This window comes from Kogia breviceps, chromosome 2 (assembly GCF_026419965.1).
Source record: "Kogia breviceps isolate mKogBre1 chromosome 2, mKogBre1 haplotype 1, whole genome shotgun sequence".
Classification (NCBI taxonomy): domain Eukaryota; kingdom Metazoa; phylum Chordata; class Mammalia; order Artiodactyla; family Physeteridae; genus Kogia; species Kogia breviceps.
Genome location: NC_081311.1, coordinates 26,654,601 through 26,678,680, shown reverse-complemented (window position 1 = coordinate 26,678,680; position 24,080 = coordinate 26,654,601). Strand labels below are relative to the sequence as shown.

The window sequence follows — 24,080 nt, the reverse complement described above, 5'->3', positions numbered from 1 at the left end:
GTGAAATTCTGTACTGACCTTGCTGCCACTAGAAGGGTCGAAGCGGACATTGGAAACTGTATAAAAGGCAATTTCCTACATCGGAGGAAGTTTGAACTATTAATTTTGGATGCCTTTTCCATTCTAGTATTCCAAATCTCCGTGATCGATGAGCAAGGCCTTAGTCTCCCAAATAAACAATTCATTTCCCTTACGCGGCGCAGACCTGAGTTCAGGTCTGAAAGCCTGGCCAGCTGTTAACCTGCCATTTACAGAACAAGTTTTAGGTACAGATTGTCTCTTCCAGGGAAGACTGATTAAGAGAGGATTACGGAGTCTCCTCGCGGCTCCAGAGGGGCCACCAGATGGCACTCTGGAACTGACTGCAAGATCAACTTCCTTCCTCTTCCCCTAAGTCTTCCCGGCAGCGGGGCCCCGCTCCGGGCGGGGGACCAGAGGGCTGAGACAAACCAGCTTCCCCTTGGGGTTCCTCGGCTTCAGAAGTGGCCAAGCATTAGGCGCACCATAAAGCCGAGCAGCAGCGGGGGCTGCCAGCTGGCTGGGACAGGCCTGGGTGGGTGAAGAGACTGGAGCCGGGTCCTTCGACTGGGGAATGGCACTCGGTCAGCGGATCCCGCAGCGGACTGGTCCCCAGGCTAGATAGAGGCAGCGCCTAACAGAGTCATTCTCACTGCTTCCCGTGCTGCGCGAATATTTCTCCTCTAAGGGGCTGCCTGAGTCACTCCCGATTGGTTGTGCGAGTCCGGGACTTAAACTTTCAGCCAATAAAAAAGGGCATGGCGAGTGACGCACGGAAACGTCACGGGAATTCCCCCCTCCCGGGGGCCGAAAAGGGGCTTTCCCGGCTGGAGTCCTGGTGGTTGGAGAGGTGTCGCGACCCGTCCGAGGTGGGTCGGGCAAGGAGAGAATCCGGAACCGGAGCCGCCGCCGCGGTGAGTGGCTGGGTTCAGACCCCTGGGTGGCGGGACGCCGGGAAGGGCAGGAGGAGGGCCCTTAGCTGACCGAGCCCCAGAGCTTAAGAGCTGCATCTGCACACTCCAGAGAGCACGCACACGAACAAGACACGCGGATACACATCAATATCCCTGTACAAAGACGCGGGCCGTACGTACATCTACACAGATGCCGGCGGGTGCACAGGGTCGTCCATGCACTCAGACTCTCGCACACACATGCACACGCAAAACACACTCACTCGTGCACAGGTGCCAGGACCCATACCCTTCACGCAGAAACTCAAAGATATGTTCACCTGTGCCCTTACATACATGCTCAGACATGTGTCCGCACTGATTAGTTTAAGGACGCTCACCTGTACACGCATGTTCACACCATGCACACACAAACACATGGGCCGAAACACACTTGTACACCTGTGATACAGACACATACATGCATTACACACGGCTATGGGACTGTGTGTGGGGGGCGTGGGCCCCCAAAGCAGGTGCGGTGTGGGAATCAACGGCTGTACAGATGTCTCGGGAAGAGGGAATACAGGAACCCATCCCAAGGAGGAGACACCTTTCCTCCCGCCGCCCCGTGGCCCCAGAGACCGGTTCTCGGGTCAGAACCCCGGGGCCCCCGACTGGGAAGAGCCCCCGCCTACAGGCCTTCGGGGAGGAGGCCTTCTTACAGTAGGAATATCCCCCCAAAACCCCCCGGGTGAATCAGCCATGGCCTCTCTCGGAGTAGAAAATCCCGAGGTTGCTCCAGGACGGGGGAGGGGAAGCGGACGGGAGGCGGGCCTGGCCCCGGACTAGTAGCCTCCTCCGGCCTTGAAAGACCCTCCAGTCCCTGGCGCCTGCTCTGGAGGGAGGAAGTGGCCCCCAACCCCGCGGGGCCTTCTCTGGGTCTGGCCGCTCCTCTGCTTGTAGAGATGCTACGGGCGCCCGCAAACCAGCGAGAAGACCTCGCGCCCCTCCCGCCTCGGGGGCGTGACCAGCAACGTCATTTCCAGGCCCGCCCCCTCCGGCCCCGCCTCCCCGTGGTATTTTCGGGACTTTCCTAAGCTGTTCTAACTTTCCTGCCCCTTCCCCGGCCCGGCCCAGCCCAGCTCCAGATTTCGCCCTCCACCGGATCTTGCCCGCCACACCCGGACGGGTAGCTGGAGGAGATCGGACCCTCCCCCAAATTTGGGCCCCCCTCTTCCCCCAACTCCCGTCCTGATCTGTCTCTCCCTACCCCCGCCACTCCTCCCCACCTAAGGCGGGCGCCTGAAACTCTGGGGAACAGGACCCGCCGAAGCTACCGGACAGAGCCGGGCCTAGCCCAGAGACATGGACAGTTGCTACGACCCAGTGAGTCACGCCGCCTGGCCCCAAAGCCAGCCGTCTGCCCACCCTGTGCCTGTCTGCTTGTCTGCCCGTCTTTCGGAGTGCCATCTACTCCCCGACACCTGTAATGTCCTCAGATTAACTCACCCTGCCTGTCAGTCACTCTGTCTACAAACTGCTTACAGTAGGAGCTTTCATATGGGCCTGGGGAGGAGAGGGAGTCATTACTTAGGGCTTACAGAGCTGAGAGGTGGAGGGCTCTGGGGGTGGCTTAGAATCAGGGGCCACCCCAGTCTGTCTCCAAACTAGGGTCTGGATGGCATCATTGAATATGATGATTTCAAGTTCAACCCGTCCATTGTGGAGCCCAAGGAGCCAGCCCCAGAGACAGGTTAGTAAGTCCCCTGACCTCCCCTTGTCTTGGAGGGAGGGGAAGGGAGGAGCATGTGCCCTCTGCCTTGGGAATGGGCTCAGAGATCCTGGCTCAGCAAGGCCCCTCTGTCCCCAGCTGATGGCCCCTACCTGGTGATCGTGGAACAGCCTAAGCAGGTGAGCGAGTGGAAGGGGTAGTGTGGGATGGCTTCAGCTTTGGGGGCAAGTGGGGTAGTTGCAGCTGGGTGGCCACAGGGAGGGTAACTGACACAGACACAGTTCGGGTTGGGATGGTTAGCTGCTGATGATCACAGTGGTGTGGTTATGATTCAGGACACACACATCCAGTCATTATTGTCACTGCTAGCTGGGGGGGATGGGGGGGGGTGTCTCTCCTGGTCACAATATCCCTGTGCCCTGGCACCTTCAGCGAGGCTTCCGATTTCGATATGGCTGTGAAGGTCCTTCCCACGGAGGACTGCCAGGTGCCTCCAGCGAGAAGGGTCGGAAGACTTATCCCACTGTCAAGGTGAGCCAGGATAGTGCTGGAGGGTGGGCTAGTGGACAGTGTGTTCATGGGCATTACTGACAGCCCTCACCCCTCACAGATCTGTAACTACGAGGGACCAGCCAAGATCGAGGTGGACCTGGTAACACACAGTGACCCGCCTCGTGCTCACGCCCACAGTTTGGTGGGCAAGCAATGCTCGGAGCTGGGGGTCTGCGCAGTGTCTGTGGGGCCCAAGGACATGACTGCCCAGTAGGTGCCCCCTACCCCTGGTCCCCACTGGCGTGCCCCCTCATTGCTTGCCAGTTCTAGGCCCCAGCCCACCTCTGTGAGCTTAGCATCTGACCAAGGGGAGAGACCCTGGTTGGCCCTAGAACCCAAGGCCCCAAGTGAAAACTAGAAAAGCTTCCTAGAGGAAGTAAGGCTGAGCTGAGCCCTGGCAGTGGGGAGGGTGCCTTAGGAGGAAAGAACTGCCTGCCTCTGACTTCTCCCCTCCCCTACCCAGATTTAACAACCTGGGTGTCCTGCATGTGACCAAGAAGAACATGATGGAGATTATGATACAAAAACTTCAGAGACAGCGGCTTCGCTCCAGGCCCCAGGGCCTTACGGGTATGGAGGAGATGGAGGGAGTCATGGGAGGTGGTCGTGGAAGGAGTAGAGGAGGAGGAGGAGTCCAGGGGTCACACGTATGCCCGCTGCCCAGAGGCTGAGCGTCGGGAGCTGGAGCAGGAGGCCAAGGAACTAAAGAAGGTGATGGATCTGAGCATTGTGCGGCTGCGCTTTTCTGCCTTCCTTCGAGCCAGTGATGGCTCCTTCTCTCTGCCCCTGAAGCCAGTTATCTCTCAGCCCATCCATGATAGCAGTGAGTATCCTGATCACCTGGGGCCTGGGTGCCAGAGGGAGCATGGAGGGCAACCTTGAACTATGGAGTCAGATAGGCCTGAGTTTGAACTTGGCCCCATCATGTATGAGCTGAGTGATCTTGAGCAAGTCATTTCCCCTCTCTGAGTATGGCTTCCATCTTGAGTAAATGAAGATACTAGCAGTTCCTGTACCTCTTGGGGTTGTTCAGATAATACAAAGCCCCTGGCTCCATAATTGGGACCATGGCTATTATATCCTCTCAAGTAATTGATATCCCATCTCCATAGAGTCTCCTGGAGCCTCAAACCTGAAGATTTCTCGAATGGACAAGACAGCTGGCTCTGTGCGGGGTGGAGATGAGGTTTATCTGCTTTGTGACAAGGTGCAGAAAGGTGAGGCTGGAGCCTAGGCTGGGAGCTAGGGATGTTGGATATCAAGCTTGGGGACCGGGACAGCTTCAGGACAAATGGCCCTGGAGATTCTACTAGGAGCTGTGGCCAAACTTCAATTTCCCCTGTAGATGACATTGAGGTTCGGTTCTACGAGGATGATGAGAATGGATGGCAGGCCTTCGGGGACTTCTCTCCCACAGATGTTCACAAACAGGTACCCTAGGGCCAGGGCTGGGCCTGGGCCCAAACTAGGCCAAGGCCTTAATACACCTTATGTTCCCCTTCCCCCTAGTATGCCATTGTGTTCCGGACACCTCCCTATCACAAGATGAAGATTGAGCGTCCTGTAACCGTGTTCCTGCAACTGAAACGCAAGCGTGGGGGGGATGTCTCTGACTCCAAACAGTTCACCTATTATCCTCTGGTGGAAGGTGGAGCTGGGCTGAAGATCCTACGGGGGCTGGAGGGTGGGGGCTTGGCTGGAGGGTCCCAAGAACTAGATCAGGGGACCCATGAATCAAATCAGGAGTAGGGAAGGTCCCAGGAAGAGGTGACCCTAGGAGCCAGCCTGAGGGCTTTCAGGGGAAAGGCCATTACCAAACATGGGACAGGGCTCTTGAGGCAAGGCGTGAGTTGGGGTTTTAACATCTCATTTGCCTCTCTCCCCAGACAAGGAGGAGGTGCAGCGGAAGCGGAGGAAAGCCTTGCCCACCTTCTCCCAGCCCTTTGGGGGTGGCTCCCACATGGGTGGAGGCTCTGGGGGCCCGGCTGGGGGTTATGGAGGAGCTGGAGGAGGAGGTGAGTGCTGGTGGCAGGAAGGGGAATGGATGAGGGAGGGGTAAAGGGGAGAAAAGTTGTGGGGGAAGAAATCTGGAAGAGTCCTCCTGGTGCCCCCTCCCCACAGTCCTGCCTGTGTCCACAGGTGGCAGCCTCGGCTTTTTCTCCTCCTCCTTGGCCTACAGCCCCTACCAGTCCGGGGCGGCCCCAATGGGCTGCTACCCGGGAGGCGGGGGCGGGGCGCAGATGGCCTCCGAGGCGCCTAGCGTGGATGCTGGGGAGGAAGCAGCAGAGCCGAGCGCCCCCTCCGGGACCCTCCAGCGCGAACAGCAGGCCCCGGAGCTGCTGCATCGAGGTATGGCCTCGGGAATCCGGGCGGTCGGGACGCTGCGGGTGGGGACCTAGCCCACGCCCACACCCCCTGTCGCCCCCAGCCCGGGAATACAACGCGCGCCTCTTCGGCCTGGCGCAGCGCAGCGCCCGAGCCTTGCTCGACTACGGCGTCACAGCCGACGCGCGCGCGCTGCTGGCGGGACAGCGCCACCTGCTGACCGCGCAGGACGAGAACGGAGACACGTAGGTGGGAGGGCGGGCGGCCGGGCGGGCGGGGTCCTGGCCTTGGCGCGGGTGGAAGGTCGTGGGGTGCGGGGCGGGAGAGAGACTTAAAAACAGCCAGGGCTCTGGAGTTGGACAGACCCGTTTTCAAGCCTGGCCTCGCTATACTGTAGTTCTGTCCAAATTACTTAATCTCTGCACACTTCAGTTTTAAAGGGGCACAATAATAGTACGTACTTAAGGCAAAAGGTGCTCGGAAGTATTAAGTTCAGGTGCAGCGATGTCCTTGGAGATGTTTGGGCTGGACAGGGCCGAAGGAGAGAGATTGTGGAGGTGGCGGGGTTTTGAGAGTGAAGGATGCTGTTGCTGGGCTTGCTAGGCCAGAGTCTCACTCTCCAACCCCCAGGCCGCTGCATTTGGCCATCATCCACGGGCAGACCAGCGTCATTGAGCAAATAGCCCACGTCATCTACCACGCCCCGCACCTCGGCGTTGTTAATCTCACCAACCACCTGCACCAGGTGAGGGGCATCTATTGGTGAGGGGGTAGGGGTTGGAAGTCAGGTGGGTCTAGGCCAGGAGCAGGCCTGGTTCACTCTGCCTGCCTCCCCAGACGCCCCTGCATCTGGCAGTGATCACCGGGCAGACCAGCGTGGTGAGCTTCCTGCTGCAGGTGGGCGCAGATCCAGCACTGCTGGATCGGCATGGAGACTCAGCCGTGCACCTGGCACTCCGGGCACGTGCCAGTGCCCCCGACCTGCTGCGCACCCTGCTGCGGAGTGGGGTTCCCTGCATGCCCCAGCTGTTGCACGTGCCAGACTTCGAAGGTGAGTTCATCACCTGGACCAGCAGGCAAGGGTGGGGACCAGGGAGGGTACCTGATGAGTGCCTGTAGTGGACATGAAGCATCGAGGTCAGATGGTCAAGGGGGGTCACATTGGGGGCACAGCTGCAAGCTGAGCATCCTGTGTCACTAGGGCTGTACCCAGTACACCTGGCGGTCCGTGCCCGAAGCCCCGAGTGCCTGGATCTGCTGGTGGACAACGGGGCTGAAGTGGAGGCTGCAGAGCGGCAGGGGGGCCGAACAGCCCTGCATCTAGCCACAGAAATGGAGGAGCTGGGGTTGGTCACCCATTTGGTCACCAAGGTGGGACTGAGGATTATGGAAGGCATGGAGCAAGGGTGTGGAGGGACTAGGGACGGGGAGGGCGTGGTGGAGGGACAGCCAATCAGTCGGTGCTGTGATCAACCACTCCTTCGCACCCCACAGCTCCGGGCCAACGTGAATGCCCGTACCTTTGCGGGAAACACGCCCTTACACCTGGCAGCTGGACTGGGATCCCCGACCCTCACCCGCCTCCTTCTGAAGGCTGGTCAGTCTCACTCTCAGGGGCATATGAACAGGGCTGGGGGGGCAGGAAAGGGGGGCCTCCCAGTGCCCCCATTTTGCATCCTTAATGTGGGCTGCTGTTGTACCTCTCCATGACTATCCCCTCACCCAGGTGCCGACATCCATGCAGAGAACGAGGAGCCCCTGTACCCAATGCCTTCGCCCCCCACCTCTGGTAGTGACTCAGATTCTGAGGGCTCTGAGAGGGACACCCGAGGCAGCTTTCGGGGCCACACACCTCTTGACCTCACTCGCAGCAGCAAGGTGAGGCCAGCCTGGAACTAGAAGTACCAGGGGATGGGGCAGCTGGCCTTATAGATGGGTCCTGAGTATCTGGTACCTGGGCTTAAGGACTGTGATGGGAGGTAGTCAAGGCTGAGGCTGTCTCCCCAGGTGAAGACCTTGCTGCTAAATGCCGCTCAGGACACCATGGCGCCCCCCCTGACCCCACCTAGCCCTGCAGGTGAGATCTCCCCACCCATTGCCAGACCCCAGACCCCTGCTCACAGAGGTCTCTTCTTCAGGGCCACTCAAGGAGGTCTCCCTTTCTCCATCCCTGTCCTCCATCCATTGCCCCCAGTGGCCCTTCCTGCCTTATCAGGTTACCAAGGTGGCATTCAGCTGTGTTTTTGCCCATCTCCGGGGGGTAACTAACATGTCATGTGTGTGTCCCCCTCAGGGCCAGAGATGCCACTTGAGGATACAGTCCTACAGAACCTGGAGCATCTGCTAGACGGGCCAGGAGCCCAGGGCAGCTGGGCAGAGCTGGCAGAACGGCTGGGTCTGCGCAGTCTGGTGGACACGTATCGAAAGACAGCCTCACCCAGCGGCAGTCTCCTACGCAGTTACAAGGTCAGTCGGTCCCCATCCCATGCTCCATGCCCCAGTCTCAGATCTCCGGTGCTTCTTTGGGGACACCACACCCTAACCACAACTCAAGTCTCATGCCTCTTCCTTCTTCTCAGCTGGCTGGTGGGGACTTGGCAGGCCTGCTGGATGCCCTGTCTGACATGGGCCTGGAGGAGGGAGTGAGGCTGCTGAGGGGTCCTGAGACTCAAGAAAAGCTGCCTAGCACAGGTAAAGGGGCCCTACCTGAAAGGTGGATCTGGGCTTGGAGGGTGGGAGGCCTGAGGCCTTGACTCTTCCCTATGCCCTTGCCCACTCCCCCAGCAGAGGTAAAGGAGGACAGTGCATACGGGAGCCAGTCGGTGGAACAGGAAGCAGAGAAGCTAGGCCCCCCTCCTGAGCCACCAGGAGGGCTCTGCCACGGACATCCCCAGCCTCAGGTGCACTGAACTGCTGCCCGCCCACCAGCCCCCTTCCTGGGCCCCTCTGTACAGTGTCCCCGCCTATTCCAGTTCTTATTTAACACCCTGTGCCCACCCTTCAGTTGGGGCAAATAAAAGATTCTCATGAGAAAGGGAGGGGGCGTGGCCTCCTCCCCAACTTAGAGCAGCCCCTGATGTGTGTGACTTTTGTTCCTGGGAACCAAATGCCTATCCTGGCCTTAGGCCAGGCACTGGAGAGAGGAGGAGGCCCAGCCAGCAAGTCTAGAGCAGTTTTAATGGAGGTGGAGGCTATACAAAGGGCAGGGCCCACTGAAGGAGGGAAAGCAAGGCCATGCTGCCCCCCGCCTGTGCATAGGGCCTCAGCATGGACACCCGCCACCTCTGGAAAGAGCGGGTGAGCCCTCACGGAAAAGGGAGGGAAAACCAGCTCAGCCCCAACTCCTGGCTTCTGTCTGAGCCAGGCCCCAGGGTGGAGGGCGATTGCTGGTGTCAGGGGTGGGGTGTCTCAGCAGAAACGTCAGGTCTCCCCCACAAAAAAAAAAGCATCAAAAGTCCAGGGGCCCTGGTCCCTCCCATCCCAGTCCCCTGTACGAAAAAGTGCAAAACATTATCACAAAAAGGGGGTCTCGGAGGGGCCCTCAGCCTAAGGCTCCTGAGGCCCGTGCCCTAGCCCTGCCCTGCCCCGGACACCGCGTCCGGCGCGGTCAGGCCCTGGACCGAGGGGCCCTCCCAGGTGGCCCGAGGCCGGCCCGGGCTCAGGCAGGGCCCTGTCATGCAGGTGCCTGGTGGGCACCGCCCCCCCCCCCCCACCCGCAACTCAGGGCTTCCACCGCCCACTGCCTGCCCCTGCGCGAGACTCTGGGCCAGGACACTGAGCCCGGGGCTGGCTGGAGGTGTTGGGCTGTGAGGAGGGACTGGAGTGAGGAGGTGGGAATCCGTCTTCCGTGCTCCCGGCCTGGGCCAGTGCTGCCTCTACCGCATCCAGCTCTTCACTGCCCGCCTTCAGCTTGACCCGAAGCAGCGCTGCATATGTGCCATAGCGAGATTTCTGAGGCAGAGGGGCAGGGATGAGCCTGCTGTCCGCCCTCTGCCCAGCCCACCCCCGTCTGGAGCAGTGAGGGAACACCAAAGGCGGCTAGAAGATGCCACATTCTTGCCCACCTCTGAAGCCCCAAAAGCCCCTAAGGACTGACTGTGACATGATCCCTGGGTAGTTTGGTGACCTTCTCTGGGCTCTCCCTAGACTGTCAACTGTAACAGCTAATATTTCTTGAGCCTTTACCAGAGTTGGCAAAACTGAGCACTTAACAGACATCATCTCCTTTCATTTCCCTAGTGGGGATGGAATGCTGTCCCTGTCCCACAGAAGAGGAAACTGCAGCTCAGAGGGATTAAGCAGTCTGCCCAGGGTCACTCAGCTAGTCCCACTCTTAGAGTCCATGCCATGAATCACTAGTCTGAGCCTCTGTATGGGGACACAGAGGTCCCAGCGGTGGAGCAAGGAGCCAAGAGGTGCCGGGCTGGAGGCTCACCTCGAACTCCAGATAGGCCTCCTTCTGCCGCTGCTCCTCAGCCTCCTTGCCACGGGCCTTCTTGCCCAGACGGGCAGCCCGGTGCTGCCGCAACTCACTTGCCATGGCCTTCAGCTTGGCCTCGTGGGTCCGCATCTGCTCCTCCTAGAAGCAGGGGGAACATGGTCACTCTGGCAGATACAGTGCCTTTGTGCAAGTTTTTAGAAAAGGTGCCCCATCCTTTGGAGGAACAAAGCACCATGTCTGGGTTAACCCAACAGTTTTTCAGCCTCTGCACCCGCCCCCCCCCATGGCCCATGTCCTGGTGCACTGGACATCTACATGTATCATACGCAGCGGCCTGGAGTGCAGTCAGCTTAGGCCTGCCTTACTCCGCCCCACTGGCACCAGGTGGACAAGCTGGGGGTACCTGGGGGAGGCGGGTGGCAGCACTGGGCAGCAGAGGGCGGCTGAACTTCTTCTGGGAACTGACAGCAGCTGGGAAGGGGGGTGCGGAGAACATAGCAGCCACCACATTGATGCGAGTGATCCATGACTGCATCTGCTCCAGGCTCCTGGGGAGACAGCACAGCCATCTGGGACCTGGGCCCAGGGTTCCATCCAGGGATGCCAGTCCTGGCCTGAGAAGGAATGAGGCAATCCAGGGACAAGGGACGGGAGCAAGCTGGCAGTGGAGTGAAGGGGTCTGGGATGGGCAGGAGGAGGGCACTCACGGGGCCTGGAAGAGGAAGACCCGCCAGTCAGCGGTGCGCAAGTAGAAGACATGGGGCCTCTTGCTGTAGTCACTGGCACGCGTGGCCAATGCGTGGTGGATGCTGATGGCATTCTTCAGCTCAGCCTCCGATGGGGCCTCCCCAGGCTGGTACTCCTCCTGTGGGGTGCCCATCTCATCCTGGCTGCAGTCCCAGCCCAGCCCGCCCCACCCCCACTCCCTCCCCTGAGCCAGCTCAGCCCCAGCCCCTTGAGCTGGCCCCACACCTTCTGCAGGTAGAGGATCATGCCCTTGAGGATCCCGTGGAAGTTCTTCCAGCCCCGCTTGCCCCGAGGTGCTGGGGGAAAGGAAGACAAGTCAGGGGGGCCTGAGACAGGCCCACTCCCATCCATCCCCCAGGCCTCCCCACCTGGCCACGTACTCTTCCTGCAGTCAGGGTCTGCGTGCACCTTTCGCACCAAGGCCCCGTGCTTGTAGACTGCGGCCCCGGGCTCGGGAGTCAGGTCCAGGAAAGGGCTGGAGCCGCTGCCACTGCCCCCGCTGACTCTCTTGATGACCTTGGGGTTGGGGTCGGCCAACTCAGACAGAGAGCGTCTCAGCTCCTCCTCGTCTCTGCAGGTGTGATCACCTCAAAGGGGGCTGGCCGTGGAGCCACGACCCCCCCTGGCCCGGCCTCTGGGCGCCCCCCCCAGGCCCAGCCTCTGCCACCCAGGAAAGCTCCTCCAGTGTCTGTGAAGAAGGGGCTGGGGGGACTGCCCCTCTCCTAGGGCATGGCTCCCCTCAGCCTGAGGCTCCTGGAGCCACATCTCTGGCCTGGCCTCAGACCGGGTTGCACCAAGGTGTAGCTGTACCTCCCCACTCAGATCAGGGGTCCTCGAGGCAGCATGTCTCTGCCCCCAGATTAGAGTTCCCAAGGGTAAGGCCACGTCTGTCCCTTCCTCTCCTCATGTGTACGCAGCCCCATCCTCTCCATTTCTGCACACACACACACACCCCTCACTCCCTTCTCCACCAGGGCAGACACATGTCTGACTCAGCTTCTCAACCACACCCAGCACCAGGCTTCACTCATAGCTTGTTGGCTAAATGGTGGCAGAAGGAGCTTCCTAGTAACTCCTGGTCTGCAGGCTCTGTCAGCTATCATCTAAAGAATCGGATTCTATTTTGTCACTCCCTCGTCAAAAACTTGCAGTAGCTCCCTACTGCCTCCCACCTGGAGCCTACACTACATCCTCACCAACACTGTCTCTCTCCTGCCACTCTCCATTCCAGTTAGCCTGCCTCCTCTTGGTCTCCTCACCCCACACTCGTTTCAGCCACCACACACTGGCCTCCCAAATACCAACTTCCCTCTTGCTCTCCCCAAATAATGCTTCCTCTCCGTCAAGGCTTGCCCCGAGACCAATCCTCACAGAAGCTTTCCCTGATCCCCCCTGTACCCCAGTCCTGAGCTTCGCCTCCTCTGAGGTCTTCTCTCCTGCAGACTGGGAGCTCCCAGCTAAACTGAGCAGTGACTGGACTCTCAGCAGATACCAGCAAGTAGGAGTGATCTATTGACTGTTTAGATGAGGGCTCTACCTCACACTGGGGGACTCAAGACTAAAACTAGACCTCCTCCCTCAGACTAGACTCTTCCAAGACTTAACTCTGAGACTTCCTGTTTCCACTGGGGCTGCCAAGAGTAGACAATTCTGTGACACTCTGGGCTCCCTAGGACCCAGGAGGAGGCTCTCCCTCTACTGGTCAGGGGCCCTACCTCCAGAGACTTCTACTTTCCCACTTGGGTGCCAAGAGACCTCCCCCCATTTGTTTCAGCACCCTCATCCCAGGCCAGCTGACGATGGCCACCCCAACCCAGCTTGTCATAACAACCCAGCTAGAGACAAGACACAGAACCTCACGTCCAGGCGGGCACCTCCAAAAAAGGAAGTGAGGCAGCCTCACTGCCTCTCGTGCTCTCACCCACCACCCTGGCTCCACATTCGCTCGGCCCATCTCAGTGCTCTCGACCTCTCCAGGCAGCCCCTTCCTGACATCCCATCCCACCCCCTCACACGCCCCAGGACTCACATGGCCCACTGCAACTTTTCATTCTTGATGGAGCTGTACAAGGCCTGCAGAGGGAGGAACAAACCAGGGGGGTGGGGGGTCAGTCCTGGGGGGGAGGTGCACCAATGCCAGAGCTCAGAGCCCTCCCTCCAAGTTTGGGGGAGGAGACAGAACTGGGGGTGGGGATGGGCAGCAGGGTGTAATGACTGACAGGCTCTAGAACAAGGTACTAGGACCCACACCCAGCTTTGCCACTTGAGCTGCATGACTTTGGACAAGTCTCCATGGGAAGAACAAACGTAGCACCACATGGTCGGTTTTTTTTTTGGCCACTCCACGCGGCATGCAGGATCTCAGTTCCCCCGGGGGGATAGAACCCGCACCCCTGCACTGGGAGTTCTTAACCGCTGGACTGCCAGGAAAGTCCCAGTACCACGTGTTTACCATAGAGCAAGGAACTGACACAGGACATCCTGGCATACGGTTTATGTACAATAAATAGCAACTGCTATTATCTTTGCTGTTGTTATTATTGTTAAGAGTCATCCTATGCAGAAGCTGGGTGGGGGAAGCACAGCCCTAGAAGGAATGGAAAAGAGCAGCCTAAGAAGCTCTCCTTTCCCCAACCATGTGTTTTGGCCTATTTCGACAGGATAAACCCACACAGGGCATATGGGGAAACTGAGGCCCAGGAACAGGACTCTCCCTGTCACCTCCCTCCTTGGCTAACAGAGAACACACTCCCATGGCTCCCAGCCCCAGTGCAAGCTGAGATCTTCCCCCAACCCAGAGAGCCCCACCAAGCCAAATGCCAGAGTGGTCCAGCCCACTGCCCACGCACATACTCCATGTTCCTGCAGAGTGAACACTAGTCTAAAAGACAATAGTTTTAGCTTCCAAACCCTGCACACTCCAAACTCCCTGTGAATTCCCAAACCAGTCACTTGCCTCTGTACAGTCAGCCTGGGGGACCTGCAGGGGCCTTGGGGTGGTCGGAGGAGAGGATAGGTTTCAGTAGTGGCATAGGGGACCCCTCTTCTTGGGAGTAGCCTGCAATGTGGGTTCACACCAGTGCCTCCCACTGTGGGGGCGCTTCCACCAGCCTGTCCGTGAGTGGGTGTGTCCCCAGCACGTGCGGCTAAGCGTGTGGCGTGTGATGCCTGCGTGCGAGGAGTTGGATGCAGTGGTGACGTCGGCACCTTCTCCAAGATGGGACACAGCCCCCCGCTGCCCACACAACACAGTCTCTGACTCTTTCATTGGCCACTGCTATACCCAACCACAAGGCTAGCCACGCACCCCACATGGGCACACCCTGGCCGGGGGCAGGTACACCAGGACCTCCACCACACAGCACAACCCAGTCAGGTGCATACTCAGCCCTCCCAGCACCACCCTGACCAAACTCAGCTAGGCGCAGACCCTAAGCCCTCACACTCCAACTCTCGGGCCAGGACTTGAAGTGGCCACCGAAAGCCAACCTGTGGTCCTTGTCTCCAGCCCTGCAGTTCATCCCCTGTCCCTCTTGGACCTTCCTTTGGCCCACAACGTCTTCCTTCGAAAATTCCTAAAGCCCACAGGTGAGCTCCGTCTCATGCTCTCATCTAGAAGGCCCAAAGACCCTTTGGTCTGCGATCCCCAACTTGATCCGAGGGTCTCTGCCCTACCCCCACCCCATGCCCACCCCTAGCTACCCGTGGGCTCTGTCCGTGTCAGGCTCCCCCCTCGGCTTGCGATGCCTTCGGCGCCTCCCTCAAGCCGCCCCCTCAGTCGCGTGCCGCCCTCAGCAACCCCCTCGGTCGCCCCCAAGCCTGGCGTGGGCCGCGGCCCCACCGCCCTCACCGCCTTTTTCTTCTTGCGGCTCTGCAGGCGGCTGACCACCAGGTCGGTGTAGAGCACGGGCTTGAGACTGCGCGAGCGCTGCGGCCAGCCGTAGCACAGGGTCTCCGCGCCGCGGTGGGTGCGCCCGTAGCGCACGGAGCACAGCGAGCGCGAGCGCAGCCGCCCGGCGCTGCTGTGGATGCTGTTGACACCGATCATGCTGGCCCGGCCGGCGCGCCGCGGCCCCCGGCCATGCCCCCGTCCGGCCTTGGCCGCGGACGGCCCGGACGGCCCGCGGACGGCTCCCCCGACAGCCGGCGCGAGCGGCCCGGCCAGGCCCGGCCCGAGCCCGGCCCGGCTCGGCTCCCACCGACGCACGGAGCGCTCGGCGGCGGCGGCGACGCGGTCTGCTCTGCAGTTCGGCGAGAGCGGGAGGGGGGCGCCGACGGAGAGGGGAGGGCGAGGGCGAGGGGCGGGGACGGCGCAAAATGGAGGCGTCCGACCGAGAGGAGGGCCCGCCGCGCGCCGTCACGGGGGAGGCGCCTGGGAGGGCCGGTGGGGGGTGGGGTAGGGTGGGGCGGGGTGGCCTGCTCTAGGGGTGCTGGGAGGTTAGAGCTGTGAGGTGGGCTGTCCCTGTAGGGTCTGGAGCGCTCTCCTGGCTCGTCAGGGTGTGGTGGTGAGGAGAAAGGTCGGAACGCCTCTTGGCGGCCCTTTTTTACAGAGCCAGGAGGGGCCACGAGGCTAGAGACAGCGGCGCGGGATGGAGACAGCCGTGGAATTACCCAACTCACCGACCCGCAGATACTTCAAATGCCCGAGTATATAATCACCTTCAAACACCCCACTTTACATACACCCCAACTAACCAGATGCACCAATTCACATTCACCTCAACTCACAGACACTACAAATTCAGAGGTACACCTCAAATTTTAGTCATTAACTCACAGACATACACCCCCTACTCATGGACACCTGTCATAAACCAGATAGTCAATTCATAGATATACACCCCAACACACACAAACACCCAACCTACATCCCAACTCAGACACACTCTAAATCATGAGCCCTAAAGCACAAACACACTCCAAGTCAGACAAAGCCCTGATTCACAGACCCTAAATCACATATACAAGTCAGCATACACCCCAATTCACTGACGCCCCCCCAACTCACAGTGGACGGCCCCACTCAAGATACGTTCCGAAACTCAGAAGCTCAACACACCCCACGTTCACAGACACGCCCCAGGACACTCCTGTGCTGTCACATGTATGCGGTGGCCAGGAGACCCCTTTGACAACTCTGGGGGTTTCAAGGGAGTGCAGTCCTTCTCCTTCTCCGATCTGGAAGAGGAGTGAAGCCACGGACCAGGCCACCCCCCTCCTCCTCCCATCCTACCCGCTCCAGTGTAGCTAACCCCTCAGGACCTGGCGCCTGGGCGCGGGGCCTGCCCACTAAGGAGCCAGAAGCGCAGTGTGTAGTCCCAGCTTGGTGCTAACTGGCTTCAGGACCCCGGAAAGCCTTTGTCCCTCTCAGGGCCCCCATCTCCGGGTCCCTCCAGTGCAGCGGTACCAGAGCGGCCTTTGTGGCTGTACACCGTGAGGCGGGGGCGGGGCGCGGGGAGGGAAGTGGTGTACCTATACGCCCACCCCGCCCTTGCTGAGACCCCCCCCACACACCCCCACCCCTTTCCTCAGTGAACACTGAAGGAGGTTCAGGGTTCGAAGCCGAAATACAGGGTCCAGGGCCTGCTGGTCACGTGTTTTCGAGAACTGTTTCCCCCCCTCCCCCGCTGCGCGCTGGGACTGCGAGTGCGCATGTTCCGGGAAAGCCAGTCTTGTGGGGGCTGGGGGAGGGGGCGGTCCCCAGGCTGAGTCACTAGAGCCCAGGCTTACACAGCGGGAACTGGGTGGTTGGCAGGCCCCTCCCCGCCCCTCCCTCGAAGGCCTGCTGACAGGTCCCCTGTCCCTCCCCTCCAGCGACCTCTGCCCCGCCCCGCCCCCCACCTTGAGCAGCTCTCTGGGGAAGTCGCCGCCTTCGTTGAGGCCCTCCAGGTTACCAATGAAGTCTCCGCAGGTCATGCGCTTCCCGATGTTCTAATGGAGGGCACAGAGGCCTCTGAGCTTGGGGAGTCCTTCGCCTCCCAGACCTTGAAGTCTCTGGACAAGGCGTTCCGGGCTCCCTCCCACCAGCCCCACTACTCACGTGGCCGTGGAGATCAGTATTGAGTAGCATGAGGGCGCAGGTCAGCGTGTGCGCACCATCTAGGAGAGAGTTGACATTCAGCCCTGGCCACCTCGCAGGGACTCTTCCACATCTATCTTCCTCAATCTTCCAGTTCATCCCCTGCCCCCCTTCAGGACCCCTTTTGGCTCACAACCACACTTTTGTAAGTCCCGGACCCCATTAGCAAACCCCTCCAGAGCAAAGACCTCTCTCTTCCAGTAAATCCCTCAGATGGGACCTCTTCCTCTTCTTAGTTCACCCTACGTAGCTCCCTAAGGTTCTGGGGGCAGCGCACTGCTTGCCCCCAACACCAACATGCCTCTGTGTCTATGCAAGCCATTGGGCCCCACACAGTTATGCAGACCAAATAGAATCCCTACACAGGCCAAGCACTGTCTTGCACATGTATGCAAACAACGGCATGCAAACACACCTGCCACATGCCTCTTCACAACACACACTAGATCCTACCTAGCACTATACCTGCCCACATGCACAGTTCCACATCTGTGCAGCCATGCCAGTACTGTCTGCATACATGCATGCTTGCATGCCTGCAAGCTCGTGCATTTGGGTACTTCTGCACACACACTCATGCTGCTTTGCACAGATGCAGTGCCCATCTGCCTCAGTGACCAGCCAGGAATGCCCTGGCCCCGTCCTCCTCACCCTCTGAGGACAGGGCTCCAGGATTGCATTGGAAGTATCTCTGGGAGAAGTGGGCCAGCACGCGCTCCCGTTCCTGGGTCTCACCCATTAAGGCCAGCTCCTTCAGAAACACCCTGGGGAGGGGGGAAGAGGGGACATGTTACCTCTACCCAAGGTCCCCTTACCAGGCAGCCCTGGCTCTTGGCCACGCTCAGACAGCTTGGGAAAGGGTGACTTCAGGGCAGTTTAGGGGAGTCATGGGGCTCAGAGGAGGCATAACTGAGGCCCTGTACACCAGGCCTGAAGAGGAGGTGCTGCCCTCAAAGGGCTGGACACCCACCTGAGAGCTTGGTCCAGAGTCATGCCCGTGAAGACAAAGAACTTCAGGTACTCGCCAGCCACAAGTTTGCTGAAGTCATTGCTGTGGGCAGGGCAGAGAGACAGGTGGAGTCTCAAGGGGAAGTGTCAAGGGGCCAGGTGGGGTTTACCTAGAGACCTGGGGGTATTAGATACAGGGGATGTGGAGGTGCTGCCCGCAGGATGCATCCCTTCTCCCCCATTCTCAATCCCAGCCCAGTGCCTTTACTTCTTGCCCAGGTGCCGGGCCACATCCGCCTTCCTGAAGCCGTCTAGTCGGTACAGCCTCTTAGCTAGGCGCTGCGCAGCCTCCAGGTCTGCTTTCTGCCCATTGGACAAGGTGTCTGTGCTTCCCAGGGCCAGCCGCTCTGTGCTGTCCAGCTCTGAGTCCGAATCGGACACGAGCTGGCTCAGGGGCGGTTCACTGCCAGGGTAGAACACCAGCTCAGAGGTGGGGCAAGCCCTCAGGGGCCATCCAGATCCTTCCTCTGCCTCCAGACACAGTAGACAGAGAAGGGAAGATTGGAACATGGGGAAGGCATTTTTCTTTTCTCCAGAGAAGGAGATTCCTTCCATCAGCCTACTCCATCATTACCACCTCTCTGTGGAAGTCCTGCCTCAAATCTAACCCACATCCGTGTTGCTGCTGTGGGAGTTCTGGCTGCTTTCCCCAAAGCTCCCTAAGTTTGCTATTAGACATAGATTCCCCATTCCCACACTGGACCTACTCAGGACAGAGTCCTCTGTGTCTGAGATTAGGGGCAAAGATAGGATAGATGGACTGCTAGGGAGGAAGAGTGGAGGGTCAGACAAAGATGTGAGGGCAGCAGGGACACTTTCCTGTTCCTATGTCTTTCCTCTTCCCGCCTTTTAAGGAGAGGAGCCTCCTCCTTGGTCCTTCTCTTACACCCTCAAAGAAGCAGGCTCTGGGGTAGAGGGTATTGGGGGTCAGAGTGAATCCCTCATCCCCTGTCTCCTCCTGCCTTCCCTTCCCACCCCGGCTGCTCTACTCACAAAGCCACCTGTCACCCCAGAGACAGAGGCCGGAAACTCCTAGTTGCTAGGCAACCCTGTCTCCCTGGCCACCCCCTCCTGTTGCCATGGCTTCAGTGACTGAGAGGGTAGCTGGCAGAGGGGAGAGCAGAAAGGTTAGACCGGTGAAAGGACTTCCTGGAGAAGGGTGAGAAACTCTAGATTGGAGGGGGGAGGTGACATGGGAGGGAAGCAAAAGGAGAGGCTGGTGGCTGCATCTTTGGAAGAAACCTCCAGGCTGGCTGAGGGTAAGATCAGAAGAATTCTAAGCAGGTTAGAGGCTCTGTCTCGGGAGGGAAGGGCCCTTCTAGAGAAAAAGGAGGGTGTCCTCTAGGGACCCTTCAATCCTAAACCAGGATTTCACAAGCCACTGGATCTGAGACCAAGAAGGCAGGCTGTGAGGGGCTCCCACTCACAGCCAATTGAAGTAGTCCTCCAAATAAGAAAACACACCTGTATCCCCTAACTACCCCTATCAGGGGTCAGGAATATAAACTACATCTTCACACTCAGGCTCTGTCCCTTGGAGCAACTATTCCTGGGGCCCTGGGGCCTCAAGTCTGAGGTCCCAAAGGAATCACTCACCTGCCCAGGGGAGCTGCCCCCAGCCCATAGCTGTCTTCTGAGCGGCAGGGACTAGGCGGCTCCCTCCTCGGGGCCTGCTTGGCTCCAGCCTCTGCCTCCTCTTCCTCCTCTCTCTGTGTCCAAGGCCCATCAGCAGCAGAGCTGGTACCAGAATCCGGTTCGAGAGGGGCAAGTGGGGCAGGAGCAGGTGGGTCAGGCCTGGGGGCAGGGGGCTGGGGAGGCAGCTCAAAGGTGAAGAAGGGGCTCTGGGTTGGGCCAGGTGAGGCCAGGGCCTCCAGCGAGGTGAGGCTGGTGTAGGAGGTGCCCTTGGCCCTGTGTGACTCCAAGATGGCTTCAAACACACAACTGAAAGAGTCGGGCCCATCAGCCAAGGGACTGGTCCCAGGTAGAAAGGGCAGAGGCGACTTGAGAGGCCCAGAGTGAGGCATTCGGGTGCCTGGCCTGCAGGGGCAGGGAGGAGAATCTCTGATCAGGGGTCTACAGGACAGCCCTAGGTAGCATTTCATTGAACTTTCATACCGACTCTGTGAAGGGGATTATCATCCCCTTTTCACAGGCTCCCAGCCCCCGAAAATAGCCACCCGGGTACGAGGTCCCCACCACAGGTTTGCCAAGCTATTCAGTGCCCCTGGAGCACCCCAGGCCTACCCATACCCAACACCCAATCCCCTTCCTCTCTCACTCCCTGTTAATCTCCCTTTCTCCTCCTTCTCCCTGATCCTCTCCCCTCCTGCCATTCCATTTCTATTTCTGGCAACATCTTAGGAAAAGAAGATGAGGCTCCAGGCTGCAATGGGGTGTGAGACAGAGAGGAAGGCCCCTACACTCCACGTTCTCCTGCTGGGATCCAGGATCTAGCCTGATGCTCCTGTGCCCCCAGGCTTGATTCTGACCTTGGCCTGTCACTCTGCCCCTGGCCCTCATTAGAACCCCTTTCCTCCTCTATCCTGGCTGCCCCTACCCTCCTGGGCTCTTGCTGATGGTCCCCACACCCCTGGCACCCTGCCAGGCCTCAGGCCTCTCTCCAGAATCCCGAGAGTGCTACCTCACCCTGTCAGCACACCGCTTTGTCCTGACATTCCCGGCCCCACCCTTGTCTCTATTCCCGTCCCTTTGAGCCCAGCTCTGGCTCTGGGCCAGCAGGAAGGAGCAAGCCACTTTCCTCTCCCACTCCCCCACTCACCGGGCCCCTTCTGAGGCCTCAAACACCTCGTCGTCCACATCCTCTTCCCCACCTGCCTCATCCTCGTCCTCATTGCCACTGCCCAGGCTGGAACGAGGGCCAAGGCATGGGCCGGGATGTGGGGCAGGTGGGCGGGCAGTGCCAGGCGGGCCCTCAGAGCTGGGCTGACTCTCGATGGCCGAGTCAGCCTCTTCCCGCTCAGCCAGCACCTCATCGATGTCGGTCTCTCGGTAGCACCTCAGGGGCACTGTGTCCAGGTCCGTCTCGGAGTACTTGGCTGCTCGCCCCACAGCCACCCCAGAGCCCTGCCCTGAGCCCACCCCAGGTGGAGATGGGGGGGCCTGCTCTGGGGGCTTAGCACCTGCAGTGTGCACAGGCATCCCGGTCAGGTGGTTATTCAGGTCAGCTCCCTCTCCTGACTCTGTTCTCAGAAGGAACTCTCCCCCACTGCCTCAAACTGGCAGGAAGTTCTTTCACTGGCTAGCCGCCATTCCTCCTGCTACAAACTCAGCTTGTTCCTGGTGCCAGTGGAGCTCATTTCAAATTAAGTTCTAATCAAACAGGTTTGAGGGGCCTGAGGGAGACCAGCCTCTTTTCTACTCCAAGGAATGACCCTTGACATCCTTCCATCCCCTCCCTCCACTACCCAGCTTCCTCCAAGTGCCCAACCTAGCTGCCATCCCCCAACCCCTTATCATAACACAGATGGATAGACTGAGGCCTAGAGAGGCATTAGCTGACTCAGAAGCCCAGGAAAGAATAGGGGGAGGTTTAAAGGAAGGCTCCCTAGCACACCATGGCTGCTGTGGAAAAGGCCCTGTCCTGTGCCCCTTGCCTCAGTCCCAGGCCTTACCTGAGCTGGGGGAGTCCAGAGAGCCATAGAAGAATTCCCATTTGGCTCGAGCGATTCTCTGGGCATGAGAGGAGACTTCTCTGGGTGAGGACCAGGTGTCCCCCTAAGCCAAGGGGGGAGACATAGACACAGGCACCCAGAGATAAAGCCAGACACACAAAGACACAAGAACATGGGACAGAAACACAGAAAGAAAAATATACAGGGACAGAGGTGCAGAGACATAAGGACAAAGAGGGCAAGAAAGAGGTAGATTTAGCACAGATTGAAGGATTCAGAGTGAACAGCTGATAGGCCCAGGACCACCAAGGAGACAAGCCTTGGCCTTTGCTGGGTCTCTGGGGTTCCAGGGAGCCCAAGGGAGATCACATACCTGGTGAAGGAGTCCAGTGTCAGCAGGTCCTCGGAATAATGTGGCCAGGTGCTCAGAGGGTCCCCCCAGCCCATTGGGGAGAGAGGAGTAAAGACCGTCTGCTCCAACCTGAGGTTGAGCTGGTGGCCCGTGTAAAAGGCCCTCACTGCCAGGCAGAGCTGAGCCTCCTCCAGCTGGGAGTGGGTCTGATGTGGATGCTTCTAGCCGCAACTTTCGGTTGGAGCCTGGCCCAAGGGCTGGGGTGGGACTGGGAGGAGAGACCCCACCCAGGTCCCAGCTCCGACTCAAGCCTCCGGGAGCAGGTAGCCCATTCAGTGGCCTCACGCTGGCCTTCTCCACAAAGCGGAATATGACCACAGAGCTCCGGGCCCCTGGTGGGGGCTGCCCAGTGGGTGAAGAGGGTGCCCAGGGTGAGGGAGCAACACGGGGTGAAGGGGGGCCACGCAGGGGTGTACAGGGTGCTGTCACACGTCCAAGTTCCCGGCCTCGGGGACCTGGACGTGCCACCCGCCGTAGTAGGGAGCCTGTGCTGCCATACATGCTGGCCGGGGGGCTCTGGGGCACCGGGCCTTCGGGGAGCCAACGGCGTGGGCATCGTGGCGGGGAGATGGCACAGTCGCCTTCCGAGCAGAAGCGCATGGCACCCTGGGCCATGCTGGGGCCGGGGGTCAGGCTGGGGGGGCAGGGATGGCCAGGCCAGGTGGGGAGTGAGGGGGCAGCATGCTCTTCAGACAGGCCTGCAAGAGAGGAAGGGGAGGAGGGGGTGAACTGCCAGGGAGTCGGGTGGACAGCAGAGCAGAGACAGGGAAGGGAAGGCTGGCTGGGGTCACTGAGCACCAGGGGTCTAGCCCACACCGGGGATATGGCATCACTGATCCCACCCCTGGGGGTGGTGATCAGTCTTCCTGCTGGGGCTACTTCCATGGAGGCCTGAAGAGAAAAGAACTGTACCCCCAGTGGGCCCCTGGCTCCTCTCCTTTCTGCCTGGGGGCTCTAAGCATCACCCTGGGAGGAGAGAGGAAGGTATTTCACAAGTTGAGTGAGCCCAGAGTTTCTGTGGCATTTTGGAACTACTTCTGGTGGGGGAGGGGGAAGACTGCTACCCCACCCTCAGGACCAGAAGTATCAGCCAGCCATCATCATCGTCCAGCCATGGACCTTCCACAGTCTCTCAATAGAAGCCCCTCACTCAGGGGGAGAGAACTCAGGCCTCCTGGAAGGAGAGGGAGGAAGAATGGGGGTGGTATATAGGGACATGAGGGGCTGAGAGGCATAGGTGAAAGGGAAGAGAAAGGTCTGAACAGAGGCTCCTCCTCTACTACATACATGCTGAATGGGAAAGGGACATTCTTGTTCTCCATACAGGTACACATACTCATGCACACACACACATAAGGACAGATAATATTGGTACACAGCTAACACATTCATAGACAACACCCTCCAGCACACACAGACACAGGCACACACACACATTGCTCAAAGACACACCCTCATACACTCTCACAGTCATAACAAATATGTGTGTAATGGAAAGGCACATGCTTGTTTTACACACACACTGCAATCAAACAGGAACACACAAAGAGATACCCAAATATACACACAGGCCCTCATTCTCCAAGGCACATAGAGACACAGGCATATCAGACACTTACTGGTCACAGTCACACACATATACAGATGCATCCTCACACACATCCGTAAAAAGGGATATACACCCTCTCCCCCAACCCCCACCAGTCACTGGTCTCTGAGGGGGGGGGCAGGGTGAAGGCTGAACCAGACCCTCTCCCCATCTCTCCCCCCACCCCCCAGGCGTATGACAGATCTTGTCCAGCCCAGGAAGGACCATAAAGGGGTAAAGGGGCCCCTGGTGGCAATGCAGGGTAGGGGCAAGGGTCAGGAGCAGCAACCCTGCCAGGCAGGTTTCTGAAGCTCAATCGGGGCCCAGCGCACCCCCAGTGCAGCCCTGGACTCGAGCCGCCTCAGTACTCACCGCTGCTCGCCTGGAGCTGGGGCCGAGGAGAGGCAGGGGAGAGGCTGGGCCCAGCTCAGCTGTGAAGGCAGCGCGACTCCCGCTTGCTCCCGCTTGCTCCAGGCCCGCCCGCCTCTCAGTCCCTCCTTCCCCCCTACGCGCGGCTCAGAGCTAATCCTCCCCCCCACCCCGCCCTTTCCCAGGGCCCTGAGCCCCGGAGGCTGGCCCCCCTTCTCGACGCTAGGTCCCCGCTGGGCAATCCCGCCAACCTGAGACCCGCCCCTGAGGAGGGGGAGGAC

At 59.5% G+C, this 24,080-nt stretch overlaps 2 protein-coding genes across 7 annotated transcripts; one reads left to right on the top strand and one right to left on the bottom strand.

Annotated features, from left to right (window-relative positions):
- The first annotated feature begins 425 nt into the window (after window positions 1-425).
- NFKB2 (nuclear factor kappa B subunit 2) lies at window positions 426-8,589 on the top strand. 4 transcript variants are annotated; one of them, XM_059054082.2, is made up of 23 exons: window positions 426-932; window positions 2,209-2,300; window positions 2,586-2,667; window positions 2,785-2,825; window positions 3,079-3,177; window positions 3,257-3,408; window positions 3,662-3,768; window positions 3,863-4,021; window positions 4,311-4,415; window positions 4,544-4,629; window positions 4,708-4,846; window positions 5,085-5,213; window positions 5,338-5,547; window positions 5,627-5,768; window positions 6,154-6,268; window positions 6,361-6,574; window positions 6,725-6,894; window positions 7,018-7,120; window positions 7,250-7,401; window positions 7,531-7,600; window positions 7,817-7,989; window positions 8,103-8,214; window positions 8,311-8,589. In XM_059054082.2, exons 2-23 carry the CDS (start codon window positions 2,280-2,282, stop codon window positions 8,430-8,432), a joined length of 2,703 nt encoding a protein of 900 aa, XP_058910065.1. In that variant the 5' UTR covers window positions 426-932; window positions 2,209-2,279; the 3' UTR covers window positions 8,433-8,589. The 4 variants fall into 4 exon arrangements, 2 of the variants coding, with proteins under 2 accessions (XP_058910065.1, XP_058910064.1); XM_059054081.2 differs by having other exon boundaries at window positions 8,308-8,589; XR_010838845.1 differs by lacking the exons at window positions 426-932; window positions 7,531-7,600 and having other exon boundaries at window positions 1,999-2,300.
- A 92-nt stretch (window positions 8,590-8,681) lies between these two features.
- On the bottom strand, window positions 8,682-23,892 carry PSD (pleckstrin and Sec7 domain containing). 3 transcript variants are annotated; one of them, XM_059054078.2, is made up of 17 exons: window positions 23,803-23,892; window positions 21,804-22,540; window positions 21,431-21,533; window positions 20,578-20,938; window positions 19,395-19,835; window positions 18,007-18,201; window positions 17,761-17,841; window positions 17,442-17,554; window positions 16,752-16,810; window positions 16,553-16,642; window positions 12,741-12,784; window positions 11,092-11,282; window positions 10,937-11,007; window positions 10,672-10,829; window positions 10,368-10,512; window positions 9,959-10,102; window positions 8,682-9,474 (listed from the first exon to the last, which is right to left on the bottom strand). In XM_059054078.2, the coding sequence occupies exons 2-17, from the start codon at window positions 22,455-22,457 to the stop codon at window positions 9,244-9,246; spliced, it is 3,081 nt and encodes a 1,026-aa protein (XP_058910061.1). In that variant the 5' UTR covers window positions 22,458-22,540; window positions 23,803-23,892; the 3' UTR covers window positions 8,682-9,243. The 3 variants fall into 3 exon arrangements, 2 of the variants coding, with proteins under 2 accessions (XP_058910061.1, XP_066880889.1); XM_067024788.1 differs by having other exon boundaries at window positions 9,334-9,449; XR_010838843.1 differs by lacking the exons at window positions 8,682-9,474; window positions 9,959-10,102; window positions 10,368-10,512; window positions 10,672-10,829 and having other exon boundaries at window positions 11,092-11,227.
- Between the last annotated feature and the right edge of the window lie 188 nt (window positions 23,893-24,080).